Source organism: Ruditapes philippinarum, unplaced genomic scaffold (genome assembly GCF_026571515.1).
Source record: "Ruditapes philippinarum isolate M1 unplaced genomic scaffold, ASM2657151v2 ctg711_1_1_1_1, whole genome shotgun sequence".
Taxonomy (NCBI): Eukaryota; Metazoa; Mollusca; class Bivalvia; order Venerida; family Veneridae; genus Ruditapes; species Ruditapes philippinarum.
The window spans coordinates 33,807-58,232 of NW_026856903.1; the positions used below are offsets into that span (position 1 = coordinate 33,807).

A 24,426-nucleotide genomic window follows, 5' to 3' on the forward strand; every position below is an offset into this window, starting at 1 on the left:
CCAATATGCTAGTAAAGCCTTATGCCAGTTAAGCCACTATTCAAGTGAAGCCCTATGCCAGTAAAGCCAATATCCTTTCGACGGCCATAGCGTAATAAAACGTACCGAAAAATCGACTTCTCAAAAGCTGGGCGCTTATAATAGTCATAAGAAGGCTATAACGTAATAAACCGGTATAAAATTTTAGCTTCCTGAAAGCCACTACTGTTTGTCGTAGGAAGGCCAACAAAATTTAGTTTTAAATGACTAAATTCTTGAAGTTTACCTTTCATTTATTTCATTCTGTTAAATGTTGTTCAAATAAAAACACCAAATTTGTTAATTGTATAGTGCCCTTCATTGACAGATATAGTAAATGTTTATATATACAGTACACTATTTGATTAATGAGGTAATCAAATCGATATCAAAGTTAAATAAAGAAAATCTTCTAAATGGTATAGTATTTTAAAATGCATTTATTCATACATCAAACAGAGTTTCTGTAAGCAGTTCTCTTATTTGAAACAAAAATAAGTTGAACTTACTAAATTCACGTTGAAAAGCATAGTATCAATCACCCTTCCTGAAAAAAATTGATTTTCATTGATTTTCAATAATTACTTTTTAAAACGTTGTGGACGTTTTTCTCAACTGGGCTATATCGGTAAATAACGTAAAATTTACCGTTTTAAAACGTTCAGAACTTGTTTTGAAAAACGAGGATTGTGAGTCTGTTTATTGCAGTTGAACGTAATATTAACAGTGTTATACGGTATGGCTTTGTTGTTTATCGTATCCAGTTGAACAGCCATAGCGTAATATTTTGATTTTTCATAAACACATTTAAAAACCAGAATGTACGAAAACGAGGTTTTTACGGGTTTGCATGACACAAAATTCAAGTTTTACGCTGATTTACACTACGGTTTCTAGAAAGGTATATTTTTGATACGTTTAACTACGCTATGGACGTCTGTCGTAAAATAAGACTGGCTTTCAGAAATGTAAAAATTCGATACGTTTTCTTACGCTTTGGCCATCCTACGGGTATAGCAGATGGCCGTCGAAAGGATATGCCGGTAAAATCTTACACCAATAAAGTCATATTCCAGTAATGCCTCATATCAGTAGAGCAAATATGCCAGTAAAGCCAATATGCTAGTAAAGCCTTATGCCAGTAAAGCTAAAATGCCAGTAAAGCTAATGTGCCAGAAAAGCCAATATGTCAGTAAAGAAGATATGTCAGTAAAGCAAATACCCGGTATGTCAGTAAACCTAATATGCCAGTAAAGCAAATATGTCAGTAAAGCCAATATGTCAGTAAAGCCAAAATGCCAGTAAAGCCAATATGCCAGTAAAGCCAATATGTCAGTAAAGCCAATATGTCAGTAAAGCCAATATGTCAGTAAAGCCAATATGTCAGTAAAGCCAATATGCCAGTAAAGCCAATATGCCAGTAAAGCCAATATGCCAGTAAAGCCAATATGTCAGTAAAGCCAATATGCCAGTAAAGCCAATATGTCAGTAAAACCAATATGTCAGTAAAGCCAATATGCCAGTAAAGCCTTATGCCAAAGAAGTATTGTGCAAGTAAAGCCTTATTCCAGTAAAGGCTAATGCAAGTAAAGCCTTATATGCAAGACAGTATGACATTATATAGTACATATTTTAAGAATGGCATTTTCATCATGGCTACTGTTGCAAAATTTGCCAGGGTCCAATGATTCTCACAATACAAACATATTAAGATTTATATTTATTTTGTCGCCTAGCAAAGTGAGTATACACTTGTATATATTTATATTTTAGACTGTGGAACATACCATCAAGGTCAGGAAAGTACAAGGCCATTGTTAGGAAAGTACTGGACAAAAAGAAGGAAGAAAAACATTATTTAGAGGTCAGTGCTTAGATTACTGTCTAAAGTAGTGATAGCATTTTAAGGAAATTACAGCAAGCTCTGCAATATATACATAAATATTCATTTAAAAACACATTTAAATTTTATATTATAAAATAATTGAATTGTTCTCTATAATAATTAATGCCTGCATGGTTTGCATGTACATGTATTTTCTAATACTTTACACGGTAATGTTACTATACATTGTATCATCTGTTTTAACACTTGTTTATTGTTAAAAGAAGTGTTTTACCAGTTTCAAGTACTATAAGTGAGTACAGTCATTACTGTAAATCGCAATATAAGTGGCAGTACATTTTCCTTTTCAGGATTTTTCTCGATTGACAAATTTACAAAATTTCTGAAGAAGTATCAGAATGACATCAGAATACAATTTTTTTGATTATATTGTTGTAACAGTTGTTATAAATTATAGATACATGTATATTATTACTAATAAAGATTGTTGACAGGTTATATGACCATATAAACAGCTATTTGTAAATATAACCAGAGCCACTAGACGAGGGTTATATTGCAAACAGCTGCTTATACACCGCCGTTTTACCTATCAACAATCTTTATAACAAATTTATAATACAGCAAGCATCATTTTTTAGAGAAAAAAGTAAGATTTCTTCATGAATCGACAACATCCGTGTATATAAAACTATATAAACGTCACGATTATCCAATGAGAAGCAACGTTACAAACATGCTGTATTATAATACTATAACATTATGTTTGTTGACTCTGTAGATCTTAACTTCAGTTATATTTCAGATCTGGAGTGATAGTATCAAGCTTGAATGTTTCGATGTCTCGGCCTCAGAGAAAACTGGAAAAATTTACGATAATGATGGTAAGTGATATAAATATGTGCTGAATTTAAAGGTCCTGTAACACAATTTTTTTATGGTTTTATATCATAAATGTGATGCTCAACTTAAGATTTATCAATATTGTAAGTTCCAGAAAGTATTATTTTATAAAGATATTATGGAATTTAACATTTCATGGAAATAAAAGGACGTAATTAGAAATTTATTTTCTATAAAGTCTATGTCAATGCGTATATTTTGATTATTACATATAATGTTCACAAATATTTGCAGTACATATTTTACATATTCTTTGATATTTAAAAATTGTTTTATCAGCATAATTATATTCATATATAAAATTTCACTTAAGTGTGGTAACAACCTCAATAACAACATACAGGCTCTTTAAAAGAGTTAGTTTAAATATATTTATTTAAGTTTAATGGAAAACTTAGCTTTTTTAACTATTAGATATACATTGTAGCAATTTCAAGTGTACTTCCTGGAACAAATAAGTACTGATATTGTTTTGGGAAATATTCTCATGACTCATGTAGAGACACACACTTTAACAACTAGGTCACAGCTCTCATACTGATAAAGTTCATTGTAAATATGTCATTGCTGACTAATAGGCAAGCCATTTACAGTGCTAGCATTTACAACCTTAACAAAATGAAAATCTGAAATATATTATCTAGGTCCATTTTTTGGAAGAGTCCATAATAAAAGTTTTAGTATATAAAGATGAGAATTTAAAGTTGGTTAGGCAATGCTAGAGAGCCTGGTCAGATTGTATTGAGTGGCAAGTTACTGGAGTCTCCAGCAGGGTAATAGTTGAAGGGTTAAAGTTGGTAAGGCAACAGTAGAGAGCCTGGTCAGACAGTATTGAGAGGCTAGTTACTGGAGTCTCCAGCAGGGTAATGGTTGAAGGGTCAAAGTTGGTAAGGCAACAGTAGAGAGCCTGGTCAGACAGTATTGAGAGGCTAGTTACTGGAGTCTCCAGCAGGGTAATGGTTGAAGGGTCAAAGTTGGTAAGGCAACAGTAGAGAGCCTGGTCAGACAGTATTGAGAGGCTAGTTACTGGAGGCTCCAGCAGGGTAATGGTTGAAGGGTCAAAGTTGGTAAGGCAACAGTAGAGAGCCTGGTCAGACAGTATTGAGAGGCTAAGTTACTGGAGGCTCCAGCAGGGTAATGGTTGAAGGGTAAAAGTTGGTAAGGCAACAGTAGAGAGCCTGGTCAGACAGTATTGAGAGGCTAGTTACAGGAGGCTCCAGCAGGGTAATGGTTGAAGGGTAAAAGTTGGTAAGGCAACAGTAGAGAGCCTGGTCAGACTGTATTGAGAGGCTAGTTACTGGAGGCTCCAGCAGGGTAATGGTTGAAGGGTAAAAAGTTGGTAAGGCAACAGTAGAGAGCCTGGTCAGACTGTATTGAGAGGTTAGTTACTGGAGGCTCCAGCAGGGTAATGGTTGAAGGGTAAAAGTTGGTAAAGGCAACAGTAGAGAGCCTGGTCAGACAGTATTGAGTGGCAAGTTACTGGAGGCTCCAGCAGGGTAATGGTTGAAGGGTAAAAGTTGGTAAGGCAACAGTAGAGAGCCTGGTCAGACTGTATTGAGAGGCTAGTTACTGGAGGCTCCAGCAGGGTAAGGGTTGAAGGGTAAAAGTTGGTAAGGCAACAGTAGAGAGCCTGGTCAGACAGTATTGAGAGGCTAGTTACTGGGCTCCAGCAGGGTAATGGTTGAAGGGTTAAAGTTGGTTAGGCAACGCTAGAGAGTCTGGTCAGACTGTATTGAGAAGCTAGTTTCTGGAGACCCAAGCAGGGTAATGTTTGAAGGGTTAAAGTTGGTAAAGTTGGTAAGGCAACACTAGAGAGCCTAATCAGACTGTATTGAGAGGCTAGTTACTGGAGGCTCAAGCAGGGTAATGGTTGAAAGGTTAAAGTTGGTTAGGCAACACTAGAGAGCCTGGTCAGACTGTATTGAGAGGCTAGTTACTGGAGGCTCCAGCAGGGTAATGGTTGAAGGGGTTAAAGTTGGTTAGGCAACAGTAGAGAGCCTGGTCAGACTGTATTGAGAGGCTAGTTACTGGAGGCTCCAGCAGGGTAATGGTTTAAGGGTTAAAGTTGGTAAGGCAACAGTAGAGAGCCTGGTCAGACAGTATTGAGTGGCAAGTTACTGGAGGCCCAAGCAGGTAAGGGTTGAAGGGTTAAAGTTGGTAAGGCAACAGTAGTTGAGCCTGGTCAGACTGTATTGAGAGGCTAGTTACTGGAGGCTCCAGCAGGGTAATGGTTTAAGGGTTAAAGTTGGTAAGGCAACAGTAGAGAGCCTGGTCAGACAGTATTGAGTGGCAAGTTACTGGAGGCTCCAGCAGGGAAAGGGTTAAAGTTGGTAAGGCAACAGTAGAGAGCCTGGTCAGACTGTATTGAGAGGCTAGTTACTGGAGGCTCCAGCAGGGTAATGGTTTAAGGGTTAAAGTTGGTAAGGCAACAGTAGAGAGCCTGGTCAGACAGTATTGAGTGGCAAGTTACTGGAGGCCCAAGCAGGGTAAGGGTTGAAGGGTTAAAGTTGGTAAGGCAACAGTAGTGAGCCTGGTCAGACTGTATTGAGAGGCTAGTTACTGGAGGCTCCAGCAGGGTAATGGTTTAAGGGTTAAAGTTGGTAAGGCAACAGTAGAGAGCCTGGTCAGACAGTATTGAGTGGCAAGTTACTGGAGGCTCCAGCAGGGAAAGGGTTAAAGTTGGTAAGGCAACAGTAGAGAGCCTGGTCAGACTGTATTGAGAGGCTAGTTACTGGAGGCTCCAGCAGGGTAATGGTTTAAGGGTTAAAGTTGGTAAGGCAACAGAAGAGAGCCTGGTCAGACAGTATTGAGTGGCAAGTTACTGGAGGCCCAAGCAGGGTAAGGGTTGAAGGGTTAAAGTTGGTAAGGCAACAGTAGAGAGCCTGGTCAGACTGTATTGAGAGGCTAGTTACTGGAGGCTCCAGCAGGGTAATGGTTTAAGGGTTAAAGTTGGTTAGGCAACACTAGCCAGCCTGGTCTGTGAGACTGTATTAAGAGGCTTGTTACTGGAGGCCCCAGCAGGGTAAGGGTAGAGGGATTAAAGTACAGTACATTGTTGTATGTTATCTTTTCAGGATATTTTGGCTGCCTTGAGTGGACAGCTAAGGAAGACAGAATATTGTATACAGCAGAGAAGAAATATAAGAAAGCTGTTTCATATTTCACTAAATCTAGTGAATCGGATGATAAACCGGATCAAACTGAACCTGTAAGACCTTACTTTGATTTTTCTGATAAATTCTCGTTTTTCAATAAAATCACTAGTAGTTTATAAGTCAATTAGAAAAATGATGTGCTTTTATGTCCAAATAATTACATCTACGTACTGCACATAGTGTTCAAACTCCACAAAGATATTGAAATAAAAGTTGAACTGCAAACCAATGTGACATCCATTTGCTGTTTACAAGTTAAGCAATTGCTTTTAACACACATAAGATAAATAAATTGTCGAGCCTTTTTAGTTCGTTGTGCTAGTTTGAAACAGTATCTAGAAACTACATGTATATAAAAAAAAAACACTATGCTCAAATTATTATTTAGTGTAAGTATTAAATTTAAAGAAATACTGTAACTGTAAAAACAGTATTGTTCAGATGTGCATAGATTTTTATTTGATGTCATTTGCGTTATACAAACATTGTGTAAAGACACGCTGAATGTTCGTGTTACATTATAAGTGCATCAACGAAATAAGTGAACGGTTCTTATTTTGGATATGTGATAATAGAATATTATATTCATGTAGTTTCATCACTAAATATAGTGAACTTGTTGGATAAGATGATATTATGCTTACCAGAGGCTCGCATATTATCATTTTATTCAACTTGTTCTATAACTACACTCATTACATATCCACTATTTACTGATTTTTAAACTGCATATTATAGTAATGTACAATGCACATTCATAAGAAATACTTGTGTCTGTGGTAAAATATGTGGGTCTTTATTAATTACTTAAATTAAGAATGAGTCATTATGTTATGCCCCCACTTCGAAGAAGAGGGGGTATATTGCTTTGCACTTGTCGGTCCGACAGTCCGTAGACCAAATGGTTTCCGAGTGATAACTAAAGAACCCTTAGGCCTAGGAACTTCAAACTTGGTATGGTGATTGGTCATGACAAGTAGATGACCCCTATTGATTTTGGGGTCAAGGGGTCAAAGGTCAAGGTCACATTGACCTTGTATGTTAAAACGGTTTCCGATCAATAACTAAAGAACGCTTAGGCCTAAGAACTTAAAACTTAGGTATGATGATTGGTCATGACCAGCAGATGACCCCTATTGATTTAGGGGTCAAGGGGTCAAAGGTCAAGGTCACATTGATCTTGTAGGTAAAAACGGTTTCCGATCAATAACTAAAGAACCCTTAGGCCTAGAGACTTCAAACTTGGTAAGATGATTGGTCATGACCAGCAGATGACCCCTATTGATATTGGGGTCAAGGGGGAAGGTCAAGGTCACATTGACCTTGTAGGTAAAAACGGTTTCTGATCAATAACTAAAGAACGCTTAGGCCTAGGAATTTCAAACTTGGTATGATGATTGGTCATGACCAGCAGATGACCCCTATTGATTTTGGGGTCAAAGGTCAAGGTCACATTGACCTTGTAGGTTAAAACGGTTTCCGATCAATAACTAAAGAACCCTTAGTCCTAGGAACTTCAAACTTGGTATGATGATTGGTCATGACCAGCAGATGACCCCTATTGATTTTGGGGTCAAGGGGTCAAAGGTAAAGGTCACATTGACCTTGTAGGTAAAAACGGTTTCCGTTCAATAACTAAAGAACCCTTAGGCCTAGGAACTTCAAACTTGGTATGATGATTGGTCATGACCAGTAGATGACCCCTATTGATTTTGGGGTCAAGGGGTCAATGTCATAGTGACCTTGACCGTTTCTGACCAATAACTCAACAACTCAAGTTGCCTTGGTTGATACTTTTATGTGCTCTTGGTATACACATTTAAAGGTCTTATGTAATATAACAACTTGGCTGTCATTAATGAGGCCTATGTGATTCATAAAATTTATGTATATATTATTTGGTAAGATTTTTAATAACTTTAATTGCTGCACACAACCTATGGGGTCACAATAATTATTACCTTGTGACTAGTCATGACCAGTAGATACTAGATAACACTTATTAATTGCTTGTTCACTGAGTCAGAAGTCATGCATAATAACCTGATCACATGACAAATTGGCTGCCGATAGGGGGCATACATGTTTTACAAACATATCTTGTTAAAGAGATATTGATCAAGTTAGAAGGGCTGTCTGATTGTACCCAGGTTTATATACTGGTGCATGTAGGCAGGATGATGGAAACCTCATCTCATCTTTCTTGTAGTTATTGTTGTATTATTGTATACAATTGTATAGGGAGAAGAATATGTATACAGGGAAGATTGGGGTGAAGGACTTGTTGGTAAGCATCAATCAGTACTGTGCATACTTACCATCTCTACAGGGGATATACAAGTGATAGATTATACACCAGCAAATGTCAGTGTTGGGCAGGTAAGTTACCTACAGTAAATACTGAATACAAAATATTGTTTTCTTATTAATCACTAAATAGACTTGTAATGCTACACTGACATGTTTGATAAACTTTTATGAATTTCATGTGTCACAGTCATGTTTCAGTTTATACCGAATTTATGAATTTATTTTTAAGTTTGATCATAATGTAGGAAGCTTTAACCTTATAGACACACTCCCCAAATTGTTCCTGGTACAAGCCACAATTAATTACACAATGAGAGTAAAGTTTCTCAAATCTGTTCCTGGAACAAGCCAGTATTAATAACACAATGAGAGTAAAGTTTCTCCAATCTGTTCCTGGAACAAGCCAGTATTAATAACACAATGAGAGTAAAGTTTCTCCAATCTGTTCCTGGAACAAGCCAGTATTAATAACACAATGAGAGTAAAGTTTCTCAAATCTGTTCCTGGAACAAGTCAGTATTAATAACACAATGAGAGTAAAGTTTCTGCAATCTGTTCCTGGAACAAGCCAGTATTAATAACACAATGAGAATAAAGTTTTCTCAAATCTGTTCCTGGAACAAGTCAGTATTAATAACACAATTAGAGTAAAGTTTCTCCAATCTGTTCCTGGAACAAGCCAGTATTAATAACACAATGAGAGTAAAGTTTCTCCAATCTGTTCCTGGAACAAGCCACTATTAATAACACAATGAGAGTAAAGTTTCTCCAATCTGTTCCAGGAACAAGCCAGTATTAATTACACAATGAGAGTAAAGTTTCTCCAATCTGTTCCTGGAACAAGCCACTATTAATTACACAATGAGAGTAAAATTTCTCAAATCTGTTCCTGGAACAAGCCAGTATTAATAACACAATGAGAGTAAAGTTTCTCCAATCTGTTCCTGGAACAAGCCAGTATTAATAACACAATGAGAGTAAAGTTTCTCCAATCTGTTCCTGGAACAAGCCAGTATTAATAACACAATGAGAATAAAGTTTCTCAAATCTGTTCCTGGAACAAGCCAGTATTAATAACACAATGAGAGTAAAGTTTCTCAAATCTGTTCCTGGAACAAGCCAGTATTAATAACACAATGAGAGTAAAGTTTCTCAAATCTGTTCCTGGAACAAGTCAGTATTAATAACACAATGAGAGTAAAGTTTCTCAAATCTGTTCCTGGAACAAGTCAGTATTAATTACACAATGAGAGTAAAGTTTCTTGCACCAGGAAGTAACAGCTTGCCCCTGATGGTGTTTGGACCAACCTGGAAACTGATTTTAAGATTACTTACTTGACATATTAACCAATCAGCCACGCTGCATGTTTTGTGTAAGAATTGTAGAGTAAATATATTGTTGGAATTTGGTGTGTTAACTTAAAACTGAGGATTTTAGTGTCCCCACATATTATATAAACTTTAGGAACATTGGAAAAAAAATCCCTGTGTTTATGGAAGAGTACAGCATTCTATATTTACAAATTTGTCTGAGAGCTTTGTTATATTCTCAACATATTATATTTAATTCTTCAAATAACCTTTTTAATTGTTTTTTGAGAATTTTTGTTTTTGTAACAATATTTTTCAGGCCAAATGGCTGCCAGAGGATACTGGGATAGCTTTTACAGGATGGCATCAGGATCCATTCAGGCTTGGAATAATTTACTGTCCAATAAGAAAGTATGTTTTTTTTATATAATTATGAGCCGCGTCACGACAAAACCAACATAATGGGTTTGTGACCAGCATGGATCCAGACCAGCCTGCGCATCCGCACAGTCTGATCAGGATCCATACTATTTGCTATCAGTTTCTCTACTTGTAATAGGGTTTGTATGCGAACAGCATGGATCCTGATCAGACTGCGCGGATGTGCAGGCTGGTCTGGATCCATGCTGGTCGCAAACCCATTATGTTGGTTTTTTCATGACGCGGCTCAAATGATCTCTACAAAATTTAGCAAGGCATGTCAAAGGTGTAAAAAATGGCCCCTCTCTGGGTGCCATTCAGTTTACTTAGACTTATCTAGTAGAAATACCTTTAAAAAAATCTTGTCTTGAAAACAACAATGTTCTGAGATTAGGGTTGAGATGGCAAGTGGAGCTAAAATAGAAATAATCTTTAACATCATCTACTTAATAGCTTGGTAGATTTTAATGAAACTCAACAGAAATAGATCACCTGCAAAAATATATACCTGAAAAATGATCTTTAAATGGTACATATTACAAAAACAATAAGAATTTTTTTTATTGTGTAAACTAGAATAAATTTCTTAGAAGTTTGCAATTTAGGGATTTTTTGACAGCCTCGTTTAACATATGAGGGTCATTTGTGTAACTGTTTATTCAGAAGTCTGTGTTTTTAGCTCAGCAGTCACAAAGTGACATGGTGAGCTTTTGTGATCACTTTTCGTTCAACGGTCCATGGTCCGTAAATTATTACTTTAAATGACATCTCTTCATTAACCTTTGAGCCAATTTCATCCAAACTTCACAGGAATGTTCCTTTAATGGCAACCTTTAAAATGTTCAAAGAATTTAATTACATGCAGAACTCTAGTTGCCATGGCAACCAAAAGAAAAAACTTTAAAAAATCTTCTTTTAAAAAAACCCAAAGAGCTAGAGCTTAGATATTTGGCGTGAAACTTTTTTAGCTCGACTTTTCTATGAAAAGGGGAGCTATCCTACTCGCCCCGGCGTCGGCGTCGGCGTTAGCGTTGGCGTCACACCTTGGTTAAGTTTTTCGTACCACCCCACTTTATTTCAGAAGTATTACAAGTATGGCTTTGAAACTTACCATACTTGTTCACCATCATAACCTCCATCTACAGACAAGAGTACATAACTCTGTCAAGGTTTTTGACAGAATTATGGCCCTTTTTTGACTTAGAAAGTGTATTGAGCTTGGTTAAGTTTTTTGTACCACCTCACTTTATTTCAAAACCATTGGAGGTATTGCTTTGAAACTGACCATACTTGTTTACCATCACGACCTTCATCAACAGACAAGAGGACATAACTCTGTCAAGGTTTTTGACAGAATTATGCCCCTTTTTGACTTAGAAAATACATTGAATATGGGTAAAATCCACTTATTGCCTTAACCCTTTGAGATATTGCTTTGAAACTTTTAATGCTATTTCACATCATTACCCCCATCTGTACGCAAGAGAAGGTAACTCTGTCAGGGATTTGTTTTAAAAATTAAGGCCTTTTATCGACTTAGAATCTTGGTTAAGTTTTTTGTACCAGTCAACTTTTTGACTGAACTGGTTGAGATATTAAATTGAAAGTGGAATACTTGTTTACCATCATGGTCCCAAACATGGGCAGGAGAAGGTAATTCTGTTAAGGATTTTATTTGAATTATGGCCCTTTTTGACTTAGAAACTCAGTTAAAATTTTCATTCTTGTCCACTTGTTGACCTAACCATTTGAGATATTACTTTGGAAGTTGGAGTTCTTATGTGCCATCATGAGACCTATCTGTAAGCAGAGAGAGATAACTCTGTGAAAATGTTTCTTGATTTGTACTTAGAAATTCCTAGTTAAAGTCTTGTGTGCCCTTAACTGTCAAAGTTTTGTTTTATAGGCAAGCACTAAAAAAGTCGAGCGCGCTGTCCTTCTGACAGCTCTTGTTTTAGTAACTGTCTACCAATTTTGTTCAAATAAAAGCCCTGGGATCAAAATTGGCCCGCCCCAGGGGGGGGGGGTCATTGTTTTTCCATATATGTATATAGTAAAATCTTCTTTAAAAAATGCCAAGAGAAAGAGCTAAGATATAGCATGAAACATCTTCAGCGATATCAGGCCCATCATGGCCCTCTTGTTATTTTTCAGGAGCACAATCTTTCATTTGAATCTAGAGACAAAGGAATGCGGTATGTTATTAATTATATTATGGGACTTAAACAAAGTAGCATTTTGATTAAAACATTGCAATGGTATAAGACTTGATGATATATTTTGTCGAAACTGTTACTCTTTATGTGACTAGATCAAAACTGTGAAACCCTGTAAGGCAAGATAATCGAAACATTGCAATTTTGTTAAATGAAACAGGGCATTAATTAATCAATTAACCTTATTAGATGAGGCAATACCTTGACTAAACTGTGCAATTTTATAAAGCAAGGTTTTATTTTGATTAGTACTGTGCAATTTTTGTGCTCCCACTATAGGGGGGTGGGGGCATTAAGATTTATCCTTGTACGTCCATCCATCCTTCCTTCTGTCTGTCTGCTTTTAGCTCACCTGTCACAAAGTGACAGGGTGAGCTTTTGTGATCGCTTTTCGTCCGGCGTCCGTCCGTCCGTCGTCCGTCCGTCCGTCCGTCCGGCGTCCGTCCGTCCGTAAACTTTTGCTTTAAATGACATCTCCTCATAAACCACTGAGCCAATTTCATCCAAACTACACAGGAATGTTCCTTTGGTGGTCACGTTTAAAAATTGTTCAAAGAATTTAATTCCATGCAGAACACTGGTTGCCATGGCAACCGAAAGAAAAAACTTTAAATATCTTCTTTTAAAAAAACCATAAGAGCTAGAGCTTAGATATTTGGCATGAAACATCTTCTAGTCAGTGTCTACCAAGTTTGTTCAAATAAAAGCCCTGGGGTCAAAATTGGCCCTGCCCTGGGGTCATTGATTTTCCCCATATGCATTATAGTAAAAACTTAAAAAATCTTCTTTTTAAGAACCCAAAGAGCTAGAGCTAAGATATTTGGCATGAAACATCTTGTAGTAAGTGTGTACCAAGTTTGTTCAAATAAAAGCCCTGGGGTCAAAATTGGCCCCGCCCCATGGGGTCATAGATTTTCCCTATATGCATATAGTAAAAACTAAAAAAAATCTTCTTTTAAATAACCCAAAGAGCTAGAGCTAAGATATTTGGTATGAAACATCTTCTAGTGAGTGTCTATCAAGTTTGTTCAAATAAAAGCCCTGGGGTCAAAATTGGCCCCGCCCCAGGGGGTCATAGATTTTCCCTATATGCATATAGTAAAAACTTAAAAAATCTTCTTTTAAAGAACCCAAAGAGCTAGAGCTAAGATATTTAGCATGAAACATGTTCTAATGGGTGTCTACCAAATTTGTTCAAATAAAAGCCCTGGGATCAAAATTGGCCCCGCCCCGGGGGTCATTGATTTTTTATATGTGTATGGCAAAAATTTAAAAATCTTATTTGAAAAAACCCATATAGCTAGAGTTTAGATATTAAGCATGAAACATCTTCTAATCAGTGTCTACAAAGTTTGTTCAGATAAAAGCCCCAGGGTTAAAATTGGCCCTGCCCCGGGGGTCATTGATTTTCCTTTTTTGTGTATAGCAAAAACTTAAAAATCTCCTTTGAAAAAACCCAAATAGCTAGAGTTTAGATATTAAGCATGAAACATCTTTTAGTAAATATCTGCAAAGTTTGTTCAAATAAAAGCCCTGGGGTCAAAACTGGCCCTGCCCCAGGGGTGTCATTGTTTTTAAAAAACTTAAAAAATCTTCTTTTAAAAAATCCAATGAGCTAGAACTTCGATGTTTAGCATGAAACATCTTCTTATGGGTGTCTACCAAGTCTGTTCAAATTAACAAATAAAAGCCATTGGGTAAAAATTGGGGGGGGGGACTATATACAGGATACAGGTGAGCGACCTCAGGGCCATCATGGCCCTCTTGTTATGTTGTGTGGCTAGTAGCTTAAAAAGTTTTTGACCAAGTCATGAAACTTTACAGCATGTGAAGTTGTGCACCTGGGGTATTGCTTGTGGATTTATACTGTTTTGTCAGAGTTATTGCCCTTGAATTAGTAAAAAAAATTTGCAGCTTGGGTTGTGTAGCTCAGAAAATATTTGACCTAAAGTCATGAAACTTTACAGAATGTTGGTTGGCATGTGTAGTTGTGCACCTTGGGGTTTGATTGTGAATTTATTCAGTATCTGAAGAGTGACTGCCCTTGACTTAGTAAAAACCGTTCCATTATGTTGTGTCCTGTGTTCCTTGAATGCTTGAGTTAACTTAACAGGAAATAATGATCAACATCACTGTGAAGCTGTGCATCTTGGGTTTTGCATGTCTATTTTGTTAAGAGTTATTGCCCTTGACTTAGTATATATTGCAATTTTCCACTTGTTCATGCATAGCTTAAAGAATGTTTGACCTGTAGGCCTGAAAGTGTACAAGAATGTTGGTCAGCTTGTGTCAGCTTGTGTACTTATGCACCTTGGGGTCTGTTTGTGATTCAGTATTTGTTCTTACCCTTGACTTAGTAAAAGATTTTTAGTTTTCAACTTGTGTCACATGTAGTCCAAAAAATATTTGACCTAGAGTTATAAGATTGACAAAAACAGTGGAGTGTTGGGGCACCTGTGTCCTTAATAACGGACACATTTCTAGTTAACCACAAGAAGGTATTTTATTCAAAACTGCAATATTAAGATTAGATAGTTTTTTGATAAAAAAACTATGCAATTCCAAAAGGTTAGACAGTTATTTGATGAAATCTGTGCATTAAAAACTAACAGCTAGATAGTTTGTCAACGGAAACTGCAATTTTGGTAGATAGGATGATCAAATTGAAACTTTCTTGCAGAGAAAATGTCTGTTGAAGGGTTTTCATCCCACGGTTGTAGAATATCACCAGATGGCAGCATGATGGTATTTTTACAAAATAATTCTAGTGGTCCACATAAACAGTGTTCCATTATCATAAAGGTATTGACAGATAGATGCATGAATAATTACCATTTGAGCCGCTTCACGACAAAACCAACGTAATGCGTTTGCGACCAGCATGGATCCAGACCAGCCTGCGCATCCACGCAGTCTGATCAGGATCCATGCTGTTCGCTTACAAACCCTATAACAAGTAGAGAAACTAATAGGGAACAGCATGGATCCTGATCAGACTGCGGGAATGCGCAGGCTGGTCTGGATCCATGCTGGTCGCAAATGCATTATGTTGGTTTTGTCATGGCGCTGCTCATTTATATTATGGATATGTAATGATAATTATCCAATTCCGGTCAAATGAAATTGATATTTTATGGCAGTATGGATAAAATTATCATATATCAGTTTTATCTTCTGATATATGATAATTGGCTGAAACATTGGCTGAAACATAAACAGAGTTGTTAACTTAGGTAGATAATTGTTCAGGAATTGGTGCATTGTCACTACATATCCTTTTCATTTTTCAGAATTTTTGCTTTAATTAATTTACGTCTTACAGCTGAATTAACATCCACTAACAAAGCTGCCCATGATGCGAGAATTTCTCCTAATAAGGAGAGTTTTTTCTATCTTCAAAGTGAAATTGGTGGACCCCATATGCAGTGTTGTGAACTCCTTAAGGTAATTGCAGAAGCATAAAGACAAGGGAAAACTGAATTTGGTGACATGGGGTAAAATTGTCCTATATCATAATGGTGATGGTTATACTTAATGTTATATATATTACATATATACAGTAAGGTTTTGAAAATCTCTTAGGTTGTGTATATTACATAGGGATAACCAGGGAATTTTTAGCAATAAAAAAGCATATTCAACATAATATGCTCACTTTGAGAAAATCAACCTTTGCCACCTGTAAAGAGCCAGGCCAGCCTGAATATCCCTGCAGTCTGAATATCCCTGCAGTCTGAATATCCCTGCAGCCTGATTATCCCTGCAGTCTGAATATCCCTGCAGTCTGAATAGTCCTGCAGTCTGAATATCCCTGCAGTCTGAATATCCATGCAGCCTAAATATCCCTGCAGCCTGATTATCCCTGCAGTCTGAATATCCCTGCAGCCTGAATATCCATGCAGCCTAAATATCCCTGCAGCCTGATTATCCCTGCAGTCTGAATATCCCATGCAGCCTGAATATCCCTGCAGCCTGAATATCCCTGCAGTCTGAATATCCCTGCAGTCTGAATATCCATGCAGCCTTAATATCCCTGCAGCCTGAATATCCCTGCAGCCTGAATATCCCTGCAGCCTGAGTATCCCTGCAGTCTGAATATCCCTGCAGCCTGATTATCCCTGCAGCCTGAATATCCCTGCAGCCTGATTATCCCTGCAGCCTGACTATCCCTGCAGCTTGAATATCCCTGCAGTCTGAATATCCCTGCAGCCTGAATATCCCTGCAGTCTGAATATCCCTGCAGTCTGACCAGGCTCTATACTGCCCATAGCTTAACAGAAATCTTGTAATTTTTAAACGGACTGTTCCTAATTCAAAGCAGATTAAATCAATTATCACAAATTGAACAGGTTAAGAGATGAAGTGATGCACTCCTGTACTGTTAAAATATACAGGTGTTGTTTTATTCATACTGATATGTAATGTGTTTTATGCTTTACGTTGTTTGTACCAAATCATACAGTATGTATTTGCACTATCATTGAGTTTTATTACAACAGAGACCATTAAAACTTCACCTTCATAATAAATAAAGAAAAAGAACTTGTTATATCCCTCTTGTTTGTTTGGCATTGTTAATTATTAACCTTTTTGTTAATGTCCATTTCTGAGTAATTGTCAAAGCTAAACACTGCAAACTTGGGATACTTGTTCCATCTCAATATTGGTATGCATTTCAAAAGGACCGGTTTGATTTATTTTTCCTCATGTGTGCCCCATTTTCAACTTAAGGTACATAAGAACGTTCATCTAAAACTTTAAAAGATATTCACTTTAGACATAAAACGCTCGTATTTAGACTTTACTTTGACAATACTATCCTATCCAGATTTGAAATTGTGGCGAAGATTTTGTTTACCATGCAAATTAGTTAGATTGTTACATATTTCAACTCTGAGCTAAAGTTCTAGAAACTATTAATTACCTTTTCCTAAATTGAGAAAAAATTTTGAACTTTTTTATTAGCTCACTTGTCACAAAGGGACATGGTGTGCTTTTGTGATCGCTTTTCGTCCGGTGTCCGTCCAGCGTTGCCATAACAACCAAAAGAAAAAACTTAAAATATCTTCTTTTAAAAAACCCAAAGAGGTAGAGCTTAGATATTTGGCATGAAACATCTTCTAGTAAAGTGAGTGTCTATCAAGTTTGTTCAAATAAAAGCCCTTGGGGTCAAATGATTTTTGTCAGAGTTATGGCCCTTTAATAATTTTTAATTTAAAAGTTTGTCCGGACTACTTCTCTTATACCACTAATGCAATTTCAATGAAACTTTACAGGATTGATCTGTAGCTCAAGTCCTTGCGCATATTGCACGGGTTTTCCGGTTGAATGATTTTTGGCCGAGTTATGGCCCTTTGATAAAAAGGTTTCTTTTTCTGTGTGTTGCCAAATACACAAAAGCTTGTCCGGACTACTCCTCATAAACTACTGGTGCAATTTCATCAAAACTTTACAGGAATGATCAGTACCAAGTCTAGTTGTGCATATTGTCAGCATTTTCCGGTTAAATGATTTTTGTTTGAGTTATGGCCCTTTAATAATTTTTATTTTTAAGGTGTTTTTTTCTGTGTGTTGCCAGATACGCAAAAGCTTGTCCTGACTACTCCTCATAAACTACTGGTGCAATTTTATCCAAATTTTACAGGAATGATCAGTACAAAGTGGTTAGTCTAGTTGTGCACTGTCCGTCTGTCTGTCCGTCTGTCACAAAATTTGTCCCAACATGAAATTGGCCATCATGAGGAGACACATGTGATTACTGATCGCTCTTGTAATTTTTGTGCCCCCACATTAGTGGCGGGCATTTAGATTTACCCTTGTCCGTCCATCTGTCCGTCCGTCCTTCCGTCCGTGTGTCCGTCAGTTCACTTTTGTGTCGCGCGTAACTCAAAAAGTATTTGACCTAGAATCATGAAACTTTACAGGAATGTTGATCAGCATGTGTAGTTGTGCACCTGGGTATTTTCGTTTAGATATTTTTAGTATTTTCAGAGTTATTGCCCTTGACTTAGTAAAATTTTGCAATTGTCAACTTTAGTCGCATGTAACTCAAAAAATATTTGACCTACAGTCATGAAACTTTACAGGAATGTTGATCAGCATGTGTAGTTGTGCACCTGGGTATTTTCGTCTGGATATTTATAGTATTTTCAGAGCTATTGCCCTTGACTTAAGTAAAATTTTGCAATTTTCAACTTGTGTCGCACATAATTCAAAAAATATTTGACCTAGAGTCATGAAACTTTACAGGAATGTTGATCAGCATGTGTAGTTGTGCACCTGGGTATTTTTGTCTGGATATTTTTAGTATTTTCAGAGTTATTGCCCTTGACTTAGTAAAATTTGGCAATTTTCAACTTGTGTCGCACATAACTCAAAAAGTATTTGACCTACAGTCATGAAACTTTACAGGAATGTTGATCAGCATGTGTAGTTGTGCATCTGGGTATTTTCGTCTGGATATTTTTAGCATTGTCAGAGTTATTGCCCTTGACTTAGTAAAATTTGGCAATTTTCAACATGTGTCGCATGTAACTCAAAAAGTATTTGACCTAGAGTCATGAAAATTTACAGGAATATTGATCAGCATGTGCAGTTGTGCACCAGGTATTTTTGTCTGGATTTTATTTAGTATTTTTTAGAGTTATTGCTTCTTCACTTAGAAAATTTTTGCATTTTCAACTTGTGTCGCAAAGTTTTTCAAAAAGGATTTGACATAGTCATTAAACCTTATGGGCAGGTTTGCTCAAGCATATTTTAGATTTGCACCTGGGGTTTTCGCTGTGGGATTTATCCAGTATTTGTAGAGTTATTTCCCTTGACTTAGTAAAAAGATTGACAGAACAGTGGCGAGGTGGGGGCACCCGTGTCCTATGGACACATTTCTAGTTGCTATTTCTTCTTGGGTGAAAAGGGCTCCACTTAAAACCTTTTGACCTTTTCTCAGTTGAGCGATCCAGGGCCGTCTTGGCTCTCTTGTTTTTTTCAATATCATAATTTGCCTTTATTAAATGCATGCTAGATATAAATGATGTGTTGTAATTAAGAAATACACAGGTATATAATATTATAATTACAGGTAGGTAATAAATCTAATTATTCTAATATTTCAGTATGATTTGAAAAGCAAGATTTCCAGTACTGTGGTAGAGAAAGTCAAGTTTGCTGCAGGTTGGATTTTTTATTTGATTAGGAATTGCAGTGCTTGTAATTAGAGCAGTCATCAATAAAAATCAATATAGATGCATCATTAAAAATTTTCTGTTGATCAATAATCAATACACATTTGATCTGTGCCATGACAAAATCAATAAATGGATTTGTGACCGGCATGGATCCGACCAGCCTGCGCATCCAAGCAGTCTGATCAAAATCCATGCTGTTCGCTTACCAATCCTATTACAGGTAGAGAAACAGATAGTGAACAGCATGGATCCTGATCAGACTGTGCGGATCCACAGGCTGGTCTGGATCCATGCTGGTTGCAAATGCACTATGTTTGTTTTGTCATGACATGGCTCATTAAAAAAATCGATAATTTTGACTTAAATGTCTAGAAATTTTACCCAAAATGTAAACAGGAGCAGGTGCCCATGTCTAACATTATATTTTGTTATAATTTGGAAAAATTTCACAGCAATAATGACAAAATAATGGTCTGGATAAAAATCATACAATGTGCTTTTGTAAACAAGACACAACTGAACATGTTTTCAACTGAAATCATTTAAACGGGTATAAAAGTGAATGACAGACAAGTAATTTTTGGTAATTATCAATATATAGGGGTATCATTGATATTTGTCATCTGATATGGATATATTGTTGATATGCACTGCCTTGAATCTATGACAGCTCTATTTGTAATACATAAAGGCAAAAGGCTGGCTTATTTTCTTTGTTCAATGGACATTATATGAGCCACGTCATGACAAAACCAACATAGTGGGTTTGCGACCAGCATGGATCCAGACCAGCCTGCACATCTGGGATTTCTGATCAGGATCCATGCTGTTCGCTTACAAACCCTATTACAAGTAGAGAAACTGATAGCGAACAGCATGGATCCTGATCAGACTGCGCGTATGCGCAGGCTGGTCTGGATCCATGCTGGTCGCAAACCCACTATGTTGGTTTTGTCATGACGCGGCTCATATTTGCTGATAAGGGAGAATGTAATAATTCATGAAAGTTTTTTGTTATATTAAAAGGAATGGTATTTACTTTATAATAGTAGCTATAGTCCGAGCATGATAAACAGAACTTTCGTCAGTTCTAAAAATACCAGCACAGTCCATTAAAAGATTTACTCAGGTAAACATAGGTAACTGCAAGTGATTAACCAAATAATTAAATTGAAATTATACAAATTATATTTTATGAGATGTTATTTTCGTTTGACTGTATAGCACATAAGTTAAGACTGCCTTATTAATAGAATTAACTAGCGGGTTCGAAACCTGTTAGAAACTTTAATTTTTTTTCAATTTTTAATTCTTTTTTTTTTAAATTTCTTATCTGTCTGACAAAAAAATATATGATTTATATTGAACTTAAAGAATTGCATTTTTTTGGTCTCTTGAAATGTTAAAAATATTTCATACATTTGTAATAGATAAATGCAAAACATATAATAAATTTAGGTGAAGATACTTCGTTTAAAAAGTAATATAAATTCATCAATAAGAATAAACAAAAGGAATTATCGTTATGTTTTTTCGTGTATATATGAAAGGGAAAATGAAAAAAATTTGAAAAAAATGAAAAAATAAAAAATTTGAAGCCTATTACTCTCCTGTCGAGGACTAGGGTTCCTTCTGAACATAGTGCTCTACGGATTGAGCTATTGCGACATTTATTATTTACTTCTGCAATTATCAGTGAAATGTACAATCATTGAGATGTGCAACATTTCATTTACCTATATAGTTTTAATATAGACTAGTCCGTACTATAAATAAATGTGAAGAAAGTTCTGTTTATCGTGCTCGGATTATAGATCTACAACAGTGTTTGTTTTGACTTTAAACAGCTCATGAAAAATAACAATAAGTGCTTGTCAAGATAAAGATTTTTCATCTTCTGTACTATCAGATATTTTTGATATCATCAGAATTCCTTTTTTATGCCCAGGGGGTATATTGCTTTGCACTTGTCGGTCCGTAGACCAAATAGTTTCCGAGTGATAACTAAAGAACCCTTAGGCCTAGGAACTTCAAACTTGGTATGGTGATTGGTCATGACCAGTAGATGACCCCTATTGATTTTGGGGTCGAGGGGTCAAAGGTCAAGGTCACATTGACCTTGTAAGCAAAAACAGTTTCCAATCAATAGTTTAAGAACCTTAAGGCCTAGGAACTTCAAACTTGGTATGGTGATTGGTCATGATCAGTAGATGACCCCTATTGATTTTGGGGTCAAAGGTCAAGGTCACATTGACCTCTTGGGTAAAAACGGTTTCTGATCAATAACAAAAGAACCCTTTAGGCCTAGGTACTTCAAAACTTGGTATGGTGATTGGTTATGACCAGCAGATGACCCCTATTGATTTTGGGGTTAAGGGTCAAAGGTCAAGTCACATTGACCTTGTAGGTAAAAACGGTTTTCCAATCAATAACTAAAGAACTTTAAGGCCTAGGAACTCCAAACTTGGTAATGGTGATTGGGTCATGATCAGTAGATGACCCCTATTGATTTTGGGGTCAAGGGGTCAAAGGTTAAGGTCATATTGACCTCTTGGGTAAAAACGGTTTCTGATCAATAACAAAAGAACCCTTAGGCCTAGGAACTTCAAACTTGGTATGGTGATTGGTTATGACCAGCAGATGACCCCTATTGATTTTGGGGTTAAGGGGTCAAAGGTCAAGGTCACATTGAACTTGTAGGTAAAAACGGCTTTCCGATCAATAACGAAAGAACCCTTAGGCCTAGGGACTTCAAACTTGATATGGTGATTGGTCATGATCAGTAGATGACCCCTATTGATTTTGGGGTCAAGGGGGTCAAAGGTCAAGGTCACATTGACCTCTTGGGTAAAAACGGTTTCTGATCAATAACTAAAGAACCCTAAGCCTAGGAACTTCAAACTTGGTATGGTGATTGGTCATGACCAGCAGATGACCCCTATTGATATTGGGGTTAAGGGGTCAAAGGGCAAGGTCACATTGACCTTGTAGGGTAAAAATGCTTTCCAATCAATAACTTAAGAAACCCTCAGGCCTAGGAACTTCAAACTTGTATGGTGATTGGTCATGACCAGCAGATGACCTATTGATTTTGGGGTCAAGGGGTCAAAGGTCAATGTCACATTGACCTTGTAGGTAAAAACGGTTTCTGATCAATTAACTAAAAATGCTTAGGCCTAGGAACTTCAAACTTTGTATGATGAATGGTCGTGACCAGCAGATGACCCCTATTGAGTTTGGGTCAAGGGCAAAGGTCAAGGTCACATTGACCTTGTAAGTAAAAACGGTTTCTGATCAATAACTTAAGAACACTTTAGGCCTAGGAACTTCAAACTTGGTATGGTGATTTGTCATGACCAGCAGATTACCCCTATTGATTTTGGGATCAAGGGGTCAAAGGTCAAGGTCACATTGACATTGTAAGTAAAAACGGTTTCTGATCAATAACTAAAGAACGCTTCGGCCTAGGAACTTCAAACTTGGCATGGTGATTGGTCATGACCAGCAGATGACCCCTATTGATTTTGGGGTCAAAGGGCAAGGTCACATTGACCTTGTATGTTAAAACGGTTTCTGATCAATAACTAAAGAAGCCTTAGGCTTAGGAACTTCAAACTTGGTATGGTGATTGGTCATGACCAGCAGATGACCTATTGATTTTGGGGTCAAGGGGTCAAATGTCAAGGTCACAATGACCTTGTAGGTAAAAACGGTTTCTGATCAATTTACTAAAAACGCTTAGGCCTAGGAACTTCAAACTTTGTATGATGATTGGTCATGACCAGAAGATGACCCCTTTTGAGTTTTGGGTCAAGGGGTCAAAGGTTAAGGTCATGACCAGTAGATACTTGATAACCCTTATTAATTGTTTGTTCACTGGGTCAGAAGTCATGCATAATAACCTTATCACATGACTAATTGGCTGCTGATAGGGGGCATACATGTTTTACAAACATATCTTGTTTATTTATTTGTTTTGATTGATTGATTTATTTATTTGATTTAATTTATTAAATTTATTTGAATTTAATCATTAATTACTTATACTTATTAATTAATTAATTAAATTACTAATTGTACTTATATTGATTAATTAATTATTTACTTAAATTTAATTTAAGTCTACAAGTCACAAGTCTCACTTTTGTTTACCTTTGGTTACACTAAAGAGGTGAAAAATATAACTGTACAGATCACATGTCTCGCTCCCATTAACTCTCAGTTGTTAAACTTTAAACTGAGAGAAATTTAAAGTATGCACAGATGTATCAAATAATTTAGATTTCAAATATTGTATTCATTTTCATTTCTGATTAAGACTAGTATATCTTAAATTGAATATGAGTTATTTTATTGTCTAATCATAATTTAAAGGGGTTGTCTGTACGTGTATATAAGTTTTTCTTTAATCATATATAGGGGATGAGTTTCCAGGAGTGTATGCTGTTAAAGTACCAGATGAATGCTGGTGTGAAGATAATACAAGAGTTGTCATCAACTCTAGTTGGAGAAGTAGAGATGTTGTTCTAGTCATTGATACAAATACAAAATCTGTAACCAGATTGCCAGCTTGTAAGTATTAGATTTCTTTTATCTAATTTATAAATTCTTTACCTTTACTGGCACTCGTGGTCAAGTGCTTAAGGACATTGACTTCAAACCACTTGCTCCACACAACTGTGTGTTCAAATACTGACAGGCCCTTTGGATTCTAGCTATCCAGCTGGTTCATGAAACATTGGAAGTTCTATTTGTGTGTCATTTCCTGCCTGAGATAAAGCACAGAAAGGCACCTGAAGTCTTCCTCCATCAGTAAAGCTGGAATGTCACCATATGACATATACTTTTTTGGTGCAAGGTAAAACCCAACCAAAAAAAAAAAAAAAAAAAAAATTAAATAAATGTCCTGATAGGGGTTACCTTTGTCGTCGGTTTCGGCTTTGGCGTTCCCTAAAGCTTGTCCTGAGCATAAGTCAGTTGCTTTAAGTTGGATTGACTCAAAACTAGGTATGCATGCTTCTTTTTAGTGCATAAGAATCATTACTCTGCACTTCTAAATTTTT

General features: G+C 36.6%; 1 protein-coding gene across 3 annotated transcripts in view; it reads left to right on the top strand.

The window, feature by feature from the left end:
* The window catches only part of LOC132748094 (acylamino-acid-releasing enzyme-like), a 42,925-nt gene that overhangs the window by 1,237 nt on the left and 17,262 nt on the right, over positions 1-24,426 (top strand). For 2 of the 3 annotated variants that reach the window (XM_060737641.1, XM_060737639.1), the window contains exons 3-11: positions 1,792-1,882; positions 2,670-2,748; positions 5,842-5,975; positions 8,164-8,301; positions 9,863-9,954; positions 12,118-12,158; positions 15,502-15,623; positions 19,292-19,349; positions 23,783-23,935. In XM_060737641.1, the coding sequence (XP_060593624.1) occupies positions 1,792-1,882; positions 2,670-2,748; positions 5,842-5,975; positions 8,164-8,301; positions 9,863-9,954; positions 12,118-12,158; positions 15,502-15,623; positions 19,292-19,349; positions 23,783-23,935 (908 nt within the window). Of the gene's footprint in view, positions 1-1,791; positions 1,883-2,669; positions 2,749-5,841; positions 5,976-8,163; positions 8,302-9,862; positions 9,955-12,117; positions 12,159-14,859; positions 14,982-15,501; positions 15,624-19,291; positions 19,350-23,782; positions 23,936-24,426 lie in introns of all 3 variants that reach the window. The other variant, XM_060737640.1, reaches the window with a different exon arrangement.